The sequence below is a fragment of the Tripterygium wilfordii genome, chromosome 6 (assembly GCF_013401445.1).
Source record: "Tripterygium wilfordii isolate XIE 37 chromosome 6, ASM1340144v1, whole genome shotgun sequence".
NCBI lineage: Eukaryota > Viridiplantae > Streptophyta > Magnoliopsida > Celastrales > Celastraceae > Tripterygium > Tripterygium wilfordii.
Window position 1 is genome coordinate 434,018 of NC_052237.1, and position 16,549 is coordinate 450,566.

The following is a 16,549-nucleotide window of genomic DNA, read 5'->3' on the forward strand; positions in this document are numbered from 1 at the left end:
AGAGGGGGAACCAGTGACGGTGACAAAACTAGTACAGGAGACCAACCAACAAAAAGTCCCATGTTTGGTGACAAGGATTAGTTTGATTCCTGATGAGACATGAATGCGACCCATTCATCAATAATTGCGGTAATTCAAACTTCGATCACAAGATATAACTACTTACCAAGAAACTGCGAACCAAACATGAAACATGTGGGTCTATGTATTAGAAGTTTCAATCACCGATGTTCAGCCTATTTAACCAGTGTGAGGTCCACATAATTTTTTGAATTTGATAAACAGATTGAACATATATGATTGAAACAAACTTCTACTACAGGGGCCCTTGTCCTGAAATATGTGTTTGGACGAGACTGCATATGTACAACGAGTGCTCACCAAATAACATGAAACATGTGGGTCTATGCATTATAACTCACTGTAGTTTCATCACCGATGTTCAACCTATTTATCAATGTGAGATCCACATAATTTTTTGAATTTGATAAACAGATTGAACGTCTATGATTGAAACAGACTTTATTGTAGGGGCCCTCGTCCTGAAATATATGTTTGGAAAAGACTACATATGTACAGCGAGTGCCCACCGCGCGATTCAACTCAATTGATGAGCACTGTAAATCATCCACATTTGCGCCAGATCTGTGTAAAATAGATTGAAAGAGCCGTCTTTCTGTGATGATTTAATAGCTTTACTAGAACTTCAGCAAACAATATAATAAAGCGCCAATAGTGCTATTTTTGATCCAAAACAATTGCGGTCGAGAACAATCTTAAAAACAAGAAGATTGAACCATGCATTTCCCGGCAGTGATCCTAAAGTAGCCACACTTAAGCTTAGAAAAAGGCACAAACACACCAAAGTTGCAGCCTAATGAGCCAATAGACCTTCATTCGATGACAATGATCCTCTAACAAGATCAAAAGAAACAGCTGTAAAAGCTATACCGTTATTTTAATGAGTAAACCCATAAGATGCATTGGGTTTTTTTCGATCTTGTGTACAATACTTTGTCAAACAAGGAAAAATCTACGGCCAACCTGCCTACATTTAATGGCTGACTAAAAATCCGAGCAACGCGGATACAACAAAATCACACTGCCATGTGTATATCACTTAAAGCAAGTGTTTGCTAGGTATCTATCCTCCCAAAATAGTGAAATACGGTTCCCCTTGTAAGAACGATTCTGCAACAATAAGATGGTGGCAGTTGAATATCAACTTCCGTTGCTGTGCCTGTTAAGATATGCTTCCAACTGTCCTGTTGCTGCCAAAACTAGGCCTGCAATAGCAATATCTAAATGTCAACATGGAAAGGAGGTTTAACCAGAACATGAACTTGGAACACTCCATTTGTGATTAATAGTTGCTCAAAGAGCTTTTACAGCCGAAAAAACGAGATATAAAGTATTTGCATTTGACTGAAAATTGCTAAGGGCATGTATAGATCTAGAAAAAAGACCGGTATGATTCTAAATCATTTGTAGCCCGAAGTGTAAAATTACAAAAGATTACCAATTAGCTAAAGGTCATAGAGCTAAAAAATGAGTTGGTTTATCTTCCACACTATGCAATACATCTTTCCTATATCACAGGTTAGTATCTTATTCAACATTGACTAAAAAGTAAGAGATGTGTACCTCTAAATAGAGCTGAAGGCTTCCCAGGCCGGGATTTGAATTCTGGATGGAACTGCACTCCCACATAGAACGGATGGCTCGGGAGCTCTAAAACCTGTTGAGCAAGAGAATCGACGAACTCCAAAATTCAATACTGTTTGCAAGCAGAAAACTAAGTTTTCTTTTGCTGAAAGGTGGGAATTCATGATGTTCAACTGATGGATTTTCAAAGACATGTCGGCAGTGTTGGCTTACAAGTTATGAAAAGTAGGTAATTACTTCTGCAACTATAGACAATTAGATTTTGACACATCTACTAAGACTATGCATAAGCTTCATTGGGGGACAATTATTCAGCAAAAGACCCACCTCCATACGCTTTCCTGTTTCATCCTTCCCAACAAATTTTAGGCCGCCTTCTTCCAGAAGTTCGATCAACTCTGGGTTTACCTGAACCATGGATGCTAAATTATCATACCCATGACCTTGAAAAGGAAATAGGAAAATTCGTTCCTGTTTACAACTAACCTCATATCTATGCCGATGCCGTTCATCCACATACTCTGGATTACAGTACCTAATGACCAAAAGTAGTATGTTGGGTGTAGTGGCAAAGAAAAATATGCAAACATAGTATACACTTCTGAATATGTGACAGGCTAAAGGTTGGACCCCATCAACAAACCTAAATCCAGAAGATCGCGGTAGGTAACTAGTTAAAGCATTATGATATGGAACATAAAAACAGTATGATATGAGAAATAAAAATGGTATGATAAAAGATCGCAGTAGGTAACTTGTTAAAGCGGTATGATAATGGGACATAAAAACAGAGCTGTATCATATGTCTCTCCAAACTATCATTATTCTATATTTCATCTGGCCTTATAAACTACTAGTCCTTGTTAGTGTACATAAGTGGAGGTAACAACAATTCACGTGGTTTCGCAGATGTTGGAATTATCAGCCAAACACATCAATGGAGACACCCCTAAGGTTCATATATGCACAAAACTCCATTTTACATATAATGCACATTACTAACAGACTAAAATGACTTGTTAAGCTATGCTCCAACAGTAAAAGGAGTCCTTTTGGTTTTTGAAATTGTAAATTGCTATTGAGAAAAAACATACAGTTTTGAAGTGATGCAATCGGGGGTTTTGAATAGAGTTCGCCGAGAACCTAGTCTCATCGTGCTTCCCATATGGGTTCTTGAACCCTACACACAAATAGAAAATTCCAAGAGTTAACATCTACAATACATACAGCAGTTGCCTGGAAAACAGCAAGTAGAATTATACGCCAATCACACTAAAGACATACCTCAGGCATGAAAATTACAACGGGATTGGGGGTCTGGTCATCAAACTCTGCGCTGTTTGCTCTTTCCAGACGCAAAACCTTATATAAAATTAGATTAGCAGCTATTCAGTTAATATTGAAAAAAGAAGAAGTTGTTTTTGAATAGAAAAATTTTATGAAGGCACCAACAGGTGCAAACCAGAGATTACACAGATCATTATCATGAAATAATAGAGAAGTCACTCACAGATCTAGCAAATTCAATGACTGAAATTTGCATGCCCAAACAAATCCCTAAATAAGGGACCTTGTTCTCTCTAGCATACTTGGCAGCCAATATCATTCCCTTGACACCACGATCTCCAAATCCACCAGGAACCAAAACACATTTTGCATTCTGCAATTCTATATTTAGTCAAAAACAGCTCACTAAAGTTTCAGTATCAATATTACATATTACTAAAATTTCATCTTAAGAACATGTTGTGCAGTTAAAGAGCCTTTAGCATCATAATGGATTAGCTAAATAAATCCTCAAAAATGGTCTAGCGGTCATATTAAATCTAACATGGATCAAGAAGTTCAAGAACTACTTCTTCTTCTTCTTCCATATGTAATTCAGAACAATGATAAAGTTGTTTCTTCTCTTTAAAAAAAAAGTTACTTAAAAATTTGTCTGTCAAGATAATCGAAATATAAACATGAACACTCAGGCTACTTGAATTTACACAAGCCCAAAACTTCAGAGAAATGTACCAACACTATGGACAACTAAAGACAAATAGAAACAGAAAAAGTTCAAGCTTACCCTCAAAGTACTCCAGGCAGCAGCATGAGCTTCAGGTGCCTGTATGAGATACACAAAGTATTAAGGAAATTCCAGTTATTCAACAAAAACCGCAATTACATGTAAACATTAAGTTCTACCGATGTGGCACTATCATCTTCAAGATCCGAAGCTGCAATCCAGTCAATTGCTGGCTTCAATGAACAAGCAATGCAAGCATGCAAAAGGGCCTGCAAGTAGAATGAAGCAAAACATAACTGGTGGTTGAGATAAAAGTGAAAAAATTATGAACACTTAAACACTCTGTCCAGTAGACCCTCAAAGTAGCAAGAGTTAAACATTCTGATAGGCATATTTTTCAGCAATTAAACATCTTACAATTTTCTAATCAGATCACCATCACCATCACCGTCAAGCCTTTATCCTAACCAATTTGGTTCTGCTGTTTGCATCTATTTATACTCAAATAACTCTCAAAATAAAAGTAAAATGTAGAAATGTGCCATTTTTTTTTACCAAAAGGAGACCACCATTATGCAGCAGATAAAAAAATGGATATTGCATAATCCTTTTCACTAAAGGCATTTATTCTTGAAAAAGGCAACCATACTAACAATTCAATGCAAACAAATTAGTTGCTCTCTCTATTACCCACCCCCCCCTAGACAAACAATTCTCAAATTAAAGCTAGTAGCAAACCTTCACAACAGAAAGATACGAGTCTGTCAGGCCAACATACTTCCCAACCATCGCGATCCTTACCTGCACAAGAGAGAATCTTCTAAATTCCCAAAGAAGAAAGAATATCCCAAAAAAGAACATTACAACCTAGTTAAGATAATACTTACAGAATCTGTGATATTGTCAAATGTCTCAGCCATCTTGGTCCAAGACTGTAACTTGGGAGGTGTAGCAATGCTGGAACAACATTTATGGGCAATTAGTTAACAAAATAAGCCTTCGTGGTTTCAATATCTTCAGTCCAGGTTGATGACACATTTCATCAAGTAGCATTCACAACACTAAGTAAAGATAGAGCATGTGACCATCTGCTTGGCCAATAATTACAAATTTGGGAGAGCGAGCAGCAAACCAATAGTTATCGATGCTCATAAGAAATGAACTGCTCACACATGCTCTTAATAGACTTCGGGCCCTATCTTTATCCCGGTCAACATTATAGCCTTAGGGAAAATAGCAAACTAAGAACGAGAATAAAAACAGTCATTCAGCATAGAGCCACTTACCCGTGCAAGTTCAGCTGCTCTAAAATAGAATAGTGCGCATTTTGGTTCTGAAAAAATAGCGTGCATCAAAGGGTTTTTCAAAAAGAAAAGGGAGGGAGGAGCCTCTGAATAGCTCAAAGAGTTACACCCCAGATGAAATAGAGAACTGCTCTAAAACTCACTCTCAGTAACAGAGGAATATGCCAAATATTTGGAACATCATGAATATTGAGAATATTTTCAGCCTGGAGAAACAAGATAAAAAGGACTGTCAAGAAAACAACATTAATTTGAAACAACTACAAAGCATACTTGAACAATGATTTACCGGAACATGGCAAAACCGAGAAAGTTTCTCCGTGGTACTGTCCAATAAAGGCTGCAATACAATCAGAAGAAGTTGCTTAAATCAACAAGTGGACAGATTTTGAAGATAATCGTCATTAAGCAGTCAAATTAAATAGGGAGGAAACCACAATATTTCAAATGGCTCATTCATGAGACAATAACAATTTGACAACAAACTACACTATAAGTCGTACAATGCAAAAAAGACGAAGTAAACTGGCCAATGCAGTGCAGAAGAAGAATAAAGAGGCTTCAGTATCTGAACAATAGCAATCAAAGAGTGAATATCCCGAAAAAGTCATCCCGGAGCTATAATAACCCACAGAACAACTAAACTGATATCCATCACATACCAACATAACTTTCAGCCAAGACTAACTCGATGGTCTTCTCACACGCTGAAAATAACAGGTCAGAGAAAAAGATATACCTGTGCAGAACGACATGCCAACAGATGTGGCGTCAAACCTAATGCTCTCAACTCCCGGACACTATGTTGTGTAGGCTTAGTTTTCTACAAGTACTCACACAAGGAGACGGGGGAAGAGTTATAACCACTCAAATGCGAGGAAAAGCTCAAAAAAAAGGAGCATAGAAGTTTAGCCTTTATTTATGAAAATTTTGAGCAAAACATAGTATACAGGATAATTAAGGAGTATTTACTTGCTCGCCAACAACACCCAGCACAGGTATGAGGCTCACATGGATGAGGCAAAAATTATCTTGTCCTGAGGAGTAAATTGCAAATTAACATGAGAACTATAATTCAATCAGGGAAACAGTTTCTCATTCTCAATTATTAGCTCTACATCATAGAATGAAATTGCACTCATATATACTAATTATCAATATAGCATTATAACTAACTATCAAAACTTAACAAAAAAACATGATGAGAAAATAATGTTTGAAGAAACAATAGACAATGCTGAAACCTTATAATGTTTGAAGAAACAATAGACAATGCTGAAACCTTACCAACAGAAAAGGATATTTGTCGCAAAGCCTCAATAAATGGCATCGACTCAATATCACCTAAATCAAAAAGGATTTAACTTAGACTATCTATAGACTCTAGCATACAAAATTAAACAAAAGATAAAAGGATGGCACAGACATCTTTCTTCAGAGTGATAGTTACCTACAGTTCCCCCTAACTCAATCACACAAACATCTGCTGGACCCTCCTTTCCATCAACAGGGATGACAGCAACTGATTCAATCCAATCTTTAATAGCATCTGTTATGTGAGGAACAACCTGGATACCAGAAACTTGAGTTTCAAATAATCTTCCCACTTGATAAAAAGTAAAAACAAGCCATTGGAACTACTTGTTACGAAATAAATTTGAAGCATAACCTCAAAGTCAAAAAATCACCTGAACTGTCTTGCCTAGATAATCGCCTTTACGTTCCTTCTCAAGTACAGACTGACCAAGGACGGAAAATTTTAATCATTTGAGCAACTTGGAGGACTCAATTTGAACCAAATAAATTTAAGCACCTGATAAATCTTTCCGGTGGTGATGTTGTTGTCTCTAGTAAGCCTCAAATCCAGGAACCGCTCATAGTTACCCAAATCTAAATCAACCTTTTCCAGGACCCAAAAAAAGAAGTACAAAACAAGTAAAATCCACTAATACAATGATCTTTTTTTTTGCCACAAATTTGCGATATATGCCCCGTCAAAAGTAATGCATTATTATTTCTAACTTCTTTCTTTCATAACATAAAATTTGCGTTGGAAAAAAATAAACGGAGGAAACATGAAAAGGAAAGAACCTCTCCTCCATCATCAAGAACAAACACCTCTCCATGTTCAAAAGGAGACATGGTACCAGCATCCATGTTTAGATAAGGATCTGAAAAACATGAAAAAGTACTGAAACGGAGATTATGAAGAAATTCAAATTTCCTATTGCTGAAAATCAACATTCATAACACTTCAGAAAACCTAGTTAGAAAACAACGTGAGGAAAAATTGCCTGCACCCCACCAAAAAGACTAAAGTTCAGGAGAAAAAGACTATAATTTTAAAAGATAACCAACTGGAGACGACTGCAGGCATTGCCCGAGTTAAATTATTTGATAGGAAACGCATAATCCAATAAAAATACTAATACCACATGCAATAAAAGACAGTGCCGAATGGCGTCAAAAGGGACAGAAAAATAACCAATTTTGATGGAGGTGACGCGAAGGCCGCAAGCTTTGAGGACGACACCTATACTACTAGCTGTGACGCCTTTGCCTAGCCCACTCACCACGCCTCCAGTCACCAACACGTACTTCATTCTCTTCTCCATATATACGTTCCTTTGCCAATCTTTGTCAACTCCTTGTTGCAGGCGAAGTGTTTGTGTTAATGTCCGAGCGGGAAAAGCTTGCCGAGAGCAACAATCCAAAACGTCCAAACGCAACCGTCGTCTTGTGAGTTTAGTCGCTTTCGCTGAGTTTTGTCTTTCGAGTCGGCACACTTTTTAACAAAGTCAATCAAGGATTGACTCACTTTAGGTTTTGGTTCTTGACAACCTTTTTGCCCGCCGCCTGCTGCTCCACAAAGGCACAAACCTTTTCTTTCGCCTCTTTTTTCTTTTTTTTAAATGTCTTTTTATATTGAAAATTGAAATGTGAGTAAATGCATAATAATGATAATATGCACGTAAAAAATAAATGTAACATTCTATTGTTCGAAAAATATTTAGAGGGTCTTTATTTCCTTTGCATGAATAATTAATTACTACCACGTATGGGCATCCTTTTGCTTCATGGGCCGTGTCTATTCGTTCAACTGACTTGACATCTCTTTTTGATGTTTAGATCTTTTATAATTTCGAAGTTTCATGGTCATTACTCATTACTCATTAGGCTTCCATGGTCTCAGACGTGGGAAAAAAAAATCGATTTTTGATTGGAAAATATCACGTGTTTATGAAATATTTATATGTTTGGACCTTAATTCAAATTGAATTTCAAATGTACTTAATTTATCAAATCAGTATTGTTTTAACCCGGGTCGAATAAATTGAATCATCCAAACTGAATAGAGTTTTGACACCCTACGTGCGACTTGGGTTGATAAGGAGTAGTGTACTAGATACACCTGTTCGAGTCCAACCGCTGAGCTATTGGGCCTCTTTGTATTCTTAAACCAGCCAGATAGTCCATTTGGGGTACATTGTTTGGAGCCCAGAATGGCAGAATGTGCGTTTCCTTTTGGGGTACATTTTGTTTGTGGGCCTCTGGCTACATAACGTGGTTAGAGTTCCAAATGGGCCATTGCCCTGTTAGGTGTGAGGTCGGAGTGTCGGACCCATCATTGAAGCTTGAAAGACTCTGTCTCTGTTTGCGACCTTTTCGGCTCTTTGGTCGTTTGCTCCCAACCAGATACAGATAGCGGCATAGCGCTTGTGAAATTTAAATTGGTGGTCCTTTACTACTCGAACTTAAACGACGTCGGTCTATCTCCGGCCCAGCTGCATTTCACGCACCCATCACTCCATCGGTTCATCCGTCCATCGTCGTCACTTCGAAATTACCACGATATCCCTTCACGTTCACGGACACACACCTCTTATACTCTTACCTTCCTCGAATTCCGCATTCCTCTGTTTCAATTTCTTTTGAATTTGAAGTTTAATTAGCAGCAAAAACATTGGTAATATTCATTATTTCTTCTCCGGATACCTGAAATTCGTTCGGGTTTCTATAAATGGGCACTGAATCGAATCCAACTTCTGCACCAGCGTCTGCAACAATTTCAACGCCAACTCCATCGCCGAGTGGGAAGCGAAGTAGAGATCCGGAAGATGAGGTTTATCTCGACAATCTTCACTCTCACAAGCGTTACCTAACCGAGGTTTCTCTCTTCTTTTCTATTTTATAAGCTTTGATTTGAAGTCCTGAAATCTCGCAAACTGTAATCATTTTACTCTTGAAATGCTCATACAAGTCTTTTTTCGCCATTTACACTGCGATTGAGATTCCGGTTCCAGATGGATTTTCTCCAGATCGCATGTACTTTTCTCTTTTGTTGTTCGTGCGAGTTTTTTTTTTTTTTTGCATCTTTTTCTTCGTTTCTTGAAAGGATTTTGTTTCTTCCAGATAATGGCATCTAGCTTGAATGGACTAAGCGTAGGCGACACCCTACCGGATAATCTTATGGATTCTCCGGCCAGGTCAGAAAGCATGTTTTATCTCAGGTGATTTCTTATTTTTCTTGCACTTGATAATGCTTATTTTGCGTATTAATTTGATTTTGGAGTTATTAACCTACCTTGGATTAATTGAATTCTATGTGAATCTATAAAGCTGTGTGTTATCAGAAACAACTGGTGGCCTCATTTGCCTTTGAAAGGTTTTACTGCTATTCCACCAGTAAATTTGAAATTAATTTGTTGCAAGCGTGTCTGGGAGAGTTGATTCAATTAATGGTTTACTCATCTGTAAATGATGTGAGTTTGTAAATGCCATTTTAAATCATGGTGAATCTGCAAATTGTTAGATATCACAAATATTGACCAGTGACTTTAAACTGCAGTTTGCCTCTGCCGTTCATAATAGTCATTCTTTTATTGGTAAGGGAGGAAGATAATGTGGAGTTAGACAGCCTACAAACAGTAATTTACTCGATTAGGTTTTCTGTGTGATCATTTTCAACAACACTTTAAACACATCAACTTATTTCTTACCTAAATTATGATGACTGGATTCTCAGAAAAGGTCCTTGGGCCACCTTATTCTTCAAGCATGCTATGTTAGGGAACTTCAACTTTAGATTATATGACTCATTGGAGCTGCAGAGAAGTTTCCTAACAACTTTTTACTCTTCTGGAGGTCAAAATATGGGCCACTACTTTACTGGCTATCGTCTATTACCCTTATTCATATTGTCATGTTGCCTTAGCAAAGACAAAACCCAGGGTCTACGTGCTCTTATATGAAATTTGCAGTGTTCATAGTTGTACAAAGGTGCATTCATAGTGAGCCTCTACTTCTGTCCAGCAATGTAAGAATCGTACAGTCCAGGAATTGAATTAGCTCCCAGGCATGGAGATTGACAAAGACACCTCTCAACCTTCGTAATTTGGTCTATGTTGCTATTCAAGGATATATTGTGCTGAATTTTATATGCGAGCTCGTTGAATCTTAGGAGACATCAGTATGAGTAGGCTTCTTCTACCAAAGCATTATGTTCATGTTCTTTTTCTACATGCTTATTACTGATGCCTGCTCTGCTCCAAGTGTAGGCCATAAGTGTTATATGTCATATCAAGTTAAGGATGTTTCTTTTTGAAGTTTGTTCTAATCTATGACTCAAATAGGTGATGCCATCTGAGTGGTTACATTTGGCTTGATGTTGTATTGCTTTCAATCCATCTTGTTGGCATGTGGAAAAGGGATCCTATTGGAACTTGCCTAAGTATTCATTATTTGCTAGCTTCCTGATTATCAGACACCAAAACCATTTATCTATTATCCATGGCTGTGAAATGTGAATGATGACTTATAGTAAGTTGAATTGGGGGCAAATAAGTACTTGGAATAGTGTGGAACAGTGGAAGTCATGGAAGTTATGTTTATTCCCTTAATGTGAAAGTTATTATCGTTTCACATGATTAATTGGTTGTTCATCCCGGTATATGTTCGTCTATTTACATATTTCTATAACACGTCTCTATTCTTGTTGCTTGGCAATATAGAGATGTGAATTGTAAATTTGTAATCATCACATTTGATGAGCATCCCTATTCCACACCATCTAGATGGCTTCAATATTTCTCGTTTGTGATTGTTATACCTTTTCCCAATATATTTTCTCCTTCCTAGTCAAAATATCACTTCTTCATACCAATTGACTAATTTCGATTTATCTCTGATCCCAGCAATGATACGCCTCTGCAATACTCACCAATGTCAGAAGACTCAGACGACTCGAGATTCTGTGATACCCCTATAAATACTTGCTCATCTCAGCCTGATAGCCTGTCTTCTAGTCCAGTTTCTCCATATAGGTACCAACGACCACTTAGTGGGTTCCCTCCTACTCCATCCACCAGTTCATACCCTTCATATAGTAGCACAGTCCCCTCTGTCACTGGCTCACAGTCTCGTCATCGAAGCTCAGATACTGATGGTCGATTCCCATCCTCTCCTAGTGACATTTGCCACTCAGCTGACTTAAGAAGAGCTGCACTATTGCGGTCTGTGCAGATGAGAGCGCAACCTTCTGGGCCATCATCATTTGAATCGCCATTCAGGTCTGTGCCGGAGACTGTATCTAATATGGAAGCTGAGGAGCAGCCTTGCTCATTTATGAAGTCTTTAGCTGATGAGAGGGAGTATCAGATTGAGGAGTGTTCTTCTATAGATACCTCAGAGCCTGATTTTGACAAAGAAAAATCATGCACAACGTTGAATAAGTGTATGAAAGTTGATGATGCGGCTGCTCAAATGCATCAGGAGTCAGGTTAGAGAAACAAGCTCTCATCTTATCTTTAAATACGAATACATTGCAGAATTCCCTGGTGCTTGTGGATAGTTTAAACTGATCCGCCCATAATCCCTAGATCTTGCTACTGACTTCTCTCAGCCTCTATTACATGAGGATTGTGCCTGATGCAGGTTTAATACTTGCAATGCCTTTGCAATTCATATTAAGTGTCTTGCATTTAGCCAAGTGAGCACCACTTGAAGGAGTGAAGATTTTAATTGCTGCATTAAACCTTCAAAATGTGAATTGCAAGATTGTTGCATGATATAGAAATTGCAGGGAATATGATGCATTATATGATGAAGTTAGACAATGCATTACTGACCCCCTGCATTGTGAGGATGGCAGACTATGCGTTTTAGCCTCGCATCATGGCTACTAAAGGCCTAATCCCAGGAGGGGGACAAAACCTTCTCGGGCTAATGATGGGATTTATGGACCGAGTTTCTGGTTCAGGTTTGCTCAACAGTAACTTTTTATGGTTCAGTGATGATCGCGAGATGCCACATTAGTTTGTTTGGCCTTCCTGAAAATTGCAGGATGTTTCACCTATGTAGAGTGCACATAAAGAAGTCTGTTCAGGGAGGTTTGAATTTTAGATTTTGATTTGTGTCTTCTCTGAGGTCAAACAAGAACTTTTTGGACTACCATGTCATACATTCAGTTCGGATGGAAAGCAGCCCGCATATTTGAATTGGACCTGGCCGGTTTTTCTGAAATTGGGCTCAGAATGATCAAAATTAATTCCCATCGGCCCATTTTTAATTGGGCCTATCAGGCTCATGAGAGTGGACCTAGAGGCTTAGACTACCATTGCATACATTCAGTTCGGAATCTTCGGATGGATGGCCGCAGCCCACATATTTGAATTAGACCTGGCCCGTTTTTCTTATATTGGGCTCAGGCTGATCAAAATGAATTCTCATGGGCCCATTTTTAATTGGGCCTATCAGGCTCATTAGAGTGGAACTAGAAGCCCATTATCGCCATGATCATCTATATTCAATATCCACGCCACGGGTCCCTCCCTATAAGGCCTCATTACCCCTTTAATTAATATTTAATGGTCGACAAATCAGCCCATTGCATCAATTATAATAATTTGGGCCGCCACCTTAAAAGAAACCTATGACAGACGCAGACCCCAAAAATTGTGCTAAAGAAACCCAAACAGGTATTGGGCCATACCCTTCTGATTGGGCCTCTTAGGCCAATACATTTTGGGCTTCAAAGGCCCATCATCATCAGGTCAAGTCAATCTAAGTCGCTATGTGCTAGCCCAATAATGTTGTTTCCACTTTCAACCGCCCACCTAAGTTGGGACTGACCAGTTCATGCAAATTGGGCCAAGGTGAATCTAAATTGGGGATCGTAGGCCCACCAAAGTTGGACCGTGCTTCAGGTGTGGATCACATCGGATCGCTGATAGGCAGAAGCCCATAATTATATACGGTGCAACATGATAACAATTAACAAGTTAATTTCCTAGAATTGTTAACGACCAAAAGCCACGATCGCAAATCAGAAAATAGGGTCTGGTCATCAGCATGCAAATCTCCTTCTTTGGATAGTCTACGCCTTTCTCCAAACTCCAAAGTACGTCTAGCAGCTTTTAGGTAAATCTTTCCATACCTAGCAAGAACAGGGGAAAATATACTTATTGCTAGGGTCACAAAATAGCTTAGTATTGAATAGAGGTGGGTGCAAAGGAGAGGGACGCTTAAAATTCCCAATACAAACGAGTTCTAAGAATTGGCTAAAGTTCAAATAATATAACAATCAAAAACAACCGATACTTTCAAGCTGTACTGTTGAATTAGGATTGAACTCTGAAGACAGAATAAGTTCAATTATCAATCAGCTACAACTACTGCATACCTTGCGGTGGAATCCTTGAGCTTCTCAACTTCTTCTTCTATACGGGTGAAGAGAGCCTTCTTATCTTCATTGCGAACTCTTTTATCAAGTCATCTAAACTTGCAACTATGCAGCCTATAGACAAAATTAAGCAGTGAATCAAAGATCTAAGCAAACAACTTCAGAAAGCGTCTACCAGTTTCACTGAGTTGGTCACCTATGAAGTGAATTGTCCTTTGCCCCGCACTTTTCATCGATTAAGAGACAAAGTCTTCTAAAGCCTCGTCATCTTCACCAGCTTTGTTGCTCTTTGTCTTTGGAAAGAATTTCAATGTAGGAAATCCATTAACTTCAAAACAATTACTAATATTAATCAGTCACAAAAAAGAGAGTATGCCTGCCATGGTGCATACAACTCTACCAAAGCATCCTTGCTCTCGTCCAGGACCACCTCATTAAAGTTATCACCTGTGAGTACCACTACATCAGACGGTACAGTAGCAATTTCACACTAGTCGCTGAAAAAAATTTAATCAAATTATTATTTGAATATTTTGCAGAAGCTCCATGGCTTATTTAAGTGCAATCAAAACATGAGATAACTTCAACATGGCATTTTTCAGAGAGACATGGTAGTTTAACACTTTGAGACCCGTCAGGACTCAGGATGAAGCAAGTAATAGTCTAACAAGTATATCATCAGAAGAAGGGAGAGCGGACCAAACACAATATTAGAAGGGATGGGTGTGCTTTATAATGACATCCCACTGTCCTCCATATTCATGAATGAGGGCTATTCTGAAATTAATATTAAGATGAAGTTTCCACATGTTGGTATAAGGAAGCACATAAATTCATTACCTCCTTCACCATTCATGAACTCAGCAAGGGCTTCTGATATGCGTCGCCCTTCATACCTATAAGCATGAAAAGAAAATGCATGCATCAAGAGTTTTGTGCATGGTAGGGATAAAATCTGAAAATGACCTAAATGGTATTAAAATAAATGACATCCTCAGTTTATTAAGAAGGTCATAGATTACAAACTGAGTTCAAACTTCAAAATAACAAATTAGCCATTTTTGGGTTCCAGAGTTCCCTTGTGAAACTATTGAAGTGTGGGGTATCCACTCACTGCATATTTGTTGCATAAACTCTTACACTCATCACAGTCCAAATACAACACATGAGTTCAATCAGTATGGTTAAAGAACCAACAGATGTCTGATACACGAAGCTACAATAAAAAGTACCCGAAACTTCAGGGACAGGATAGCTTAAAACCTGACAAGAATGGAATATAATATGAGAAATTTAAGGTACAGTATATTAACGGCATGCAGATGCACACAGCGCCAAGCAATGTGCCAATGTCAATAGATCACAAGTCACAACTGACCTTTCCAATTAAAACACACTTTGCCTTCTTAAACTTTGCGCCAAGCTTCTATAGTGCCCACACCTGCCATATAAAACATAAAATAAATGCAGGTCATAACTGATTAACTTCCATGAACATATTTTGTGAAGAAAACATGCTTTCTGGAAATATCCATAGGCAATTTTACGATGATCCAATGAAAACTTGCAAAGAACACATTCTCTCTCGTCAAGATATGCAAGTTCGTTTGGTTAGTCCAAGTGCATTTCTCAATTTGAATGATACTGAATTCAAATTTATTAGAAACCACAAATTAGAACACATTTACTGATAATTAATGTATTTACATACTCAATTTCTATTTCAAAAACCTATCACAATTCATGCAGAAAACCTCACAAAATCAATTGCAAGACTCAATTGAGGGGAAAAAAATAGTTCTCGACCATCACAGTGCATCTCATTATTTGTTAGTCAAGTGCTATTCTAAGTTTGATTCATATTAAATCAAAAGTTCACAAATATTGGTAACAGTAAGTTGCTTGTCCATCTCATAAAACGTCTCGTAGTTACATTTACAACAACTTAATATGCTTTTCCATGTCTTCAATTTTCTGAGGAGACTTTCGCTAATTCTTTCTCATAAATTGATAAATCAACTAGTCCGACTAAATTTATGAGGTCATACCATGTGAATCTAGATTCAGTTAAACAAAACCCAATCAAGCAACAGCCACTAAGAAATACAAAAATCCGAACAAAGCATATCATCAGAATCAGCAAGTAGAGAACCTAAACAGATCCATATATATAACTATTGATCCTATCATGTCTTTAGGTTTCAAACTATTGCTCATACAAACGAAGAAACTAGATACGCGATAAAATGATAGAAAATGTGAAGGTTAGAGTGAAGGAGATAATCAGATAAATCACCAAGGATCGTAGAACTCAACGAGAGCTCCTCTATCTTTACCAACTTCCTTCTCGAAGTTGTCTTCGGTGAGCACAACGACTTTGTCCGCCAGAGCTGATGACGCCAACAGAGCCATCAACGCAAAGGCCAGCCAGATCTGAGATTTCGCCATTGCTTACTTTCAGAGTTTCATTCTTTCTTCGCTTTCACTCTCCTGTTTGGTGTTGATTTTGTGAGCTCGCGCCGGTTTTGTGGAGGGAGGTAGGACTCTCCTGCGGGAAAAGATCGAGTAAGGAGACCTTCACCCGCATACCCGTCGTCTTAAGTGATTTGGCAGAATATGATAGGTTGTCTGAGTGTTGTCAAGGGTTCCCGTGCGACAAGTTCCATTTTTCTGCTCCTAAGACTTGAGTGATGTTCGGCTGTAATTAAAGTGGTTTGATGATATGGCACGCTGTGAGAGGCAGATTAAGCTTTAAGCCGAAGATAAACGATTTTCCTTATGATTTATTTTTCATTATTCGTTTTCTTCAACGATTCCCAAACATATCATGGGCCGGAGGGCCCTTTATTGCTGCTTTGTTAGAAAACTTTCGGATAATTATCGGCAACA

The 16,549-nt window shown here is 38.2% G+C and overlaps 2 protein-coding genes and 1 pseudogene across 2 annotated transcripts; 1 reads left to right on the top strand and 2 right to left on the bottom strand.

The window, feature by feature from the left end:
• Positions 1-925: 925 nt before the first annotated feature.
• LOC119999714 (CTP synthase-like) lies at positions 926-7,867 on the bottom strand. The gene is made up of 22 exons (XM_038847431.1): positions 7,466-7,867; positions 7,072-7,151; positions 6,794-6,880; positions 6,669-6,719; positions 6,431-6,548; positions 6,268-6,324; positions 5,953-6,017; positions 5,720-5,803; positions 5,270-5,320; positions 5,124-5,186; positions 4,963-5,009; positions 4,564-4,633; positions 4,415-4,477; positions 3,856-3,945; positions 3,737-3,775; positions 3,176-3,325; positions 2,950-3,027; positions 2,760-2,845; positions 2,152-2,200; positions 1,993-2,073; positions 1,645-1,738; positions 926-1,286 (listed from the first exon to the last, which is right to left on the bottom strand). Exons 1-22 carry the CDS (start codon positions 7,593-7,595, stop codon positions 1,222-1,224), a joined length of 1,698 nt encoding a protein of 565 aa, XP_038703359.1. The 5' UTR covers positions 7,596-7,867; the 3' UTR covers positions 926-1,221.
• An 841-nt stretch (positions 7,868-8,708) lies between these two features.
• LOC119999629 (cell wall protein RBR3) lies at positions 8,709-12,458 on the top strand. The gene is made up of 4 exons (XM_038847312.1): positions 8,709-9,148; positions 9,394-9,491; positions 11,175-11,758; positions 12,131-12,458. Exons 1-4 carry the CDS (start codon positions 9,002-9,004, stop codon positions 12,142-12,144), a joined length of 843 nt encoding a protein of 280 aa, XP_038703240.1. The 5' UTR covers positions 8,709-9,001; the 3' UTR covers positions 12,145-12,458.
• A 1,275-nt stretch (positions 12,459-13,733) lies between these two features.
• Positions 13,734-16,323, bottom strand: LOC119999781 (annotated as a pseudogene).
• Positions 16,324-16,549: the final 226 nt, after the last annotated feature.

Bases quoted from the DNA above. Each gene is read 5' to 3' on its own strand.
- LOC119999714 (XM_038847431.1), bottom strand. From the start codon at position 7,595: ATGGAGAAGAGAATGAAGTACGTGTTGGTGACTGGAGGCGTGGTGAGT. The intron at 6,720-6,793 runs GTGCTTAAATTT...GTCCTTGGTCAG, and splicing joins CCACCGGAAAGATTTATCAG to TCTGTACTTGAGAAGGAACG. The intron at 4,478-4,563 runs GTAAGTATTATC...TCTCTTGTGCAG, and splicing joins TTGACAATATCACAGATTCT to GTAAGGATCGCGATGGTTGG.
- LOC119999629 (XM_038847312.1), top strand. From the start codon at position 9,002: ATGGGCACTGAATCGAATCCAACTTCTGCACCAGCGTCTGCAACAATT. The intron at 9,149-9,393 runs GTTTCTCTCTTC...TGTTTCTTCCAG, and splicing joins ACAAGCGTTACCTAACCGAG to ATAATGGCATCTAGCTTGAA. The intron at 9,492-11,174 runs GTGATTTCTTAT...CTCTGATCCCAG, and splicing joins GAAAGCATGTTTTATCTCAG to CAATGATACGCCTCTGCAAT.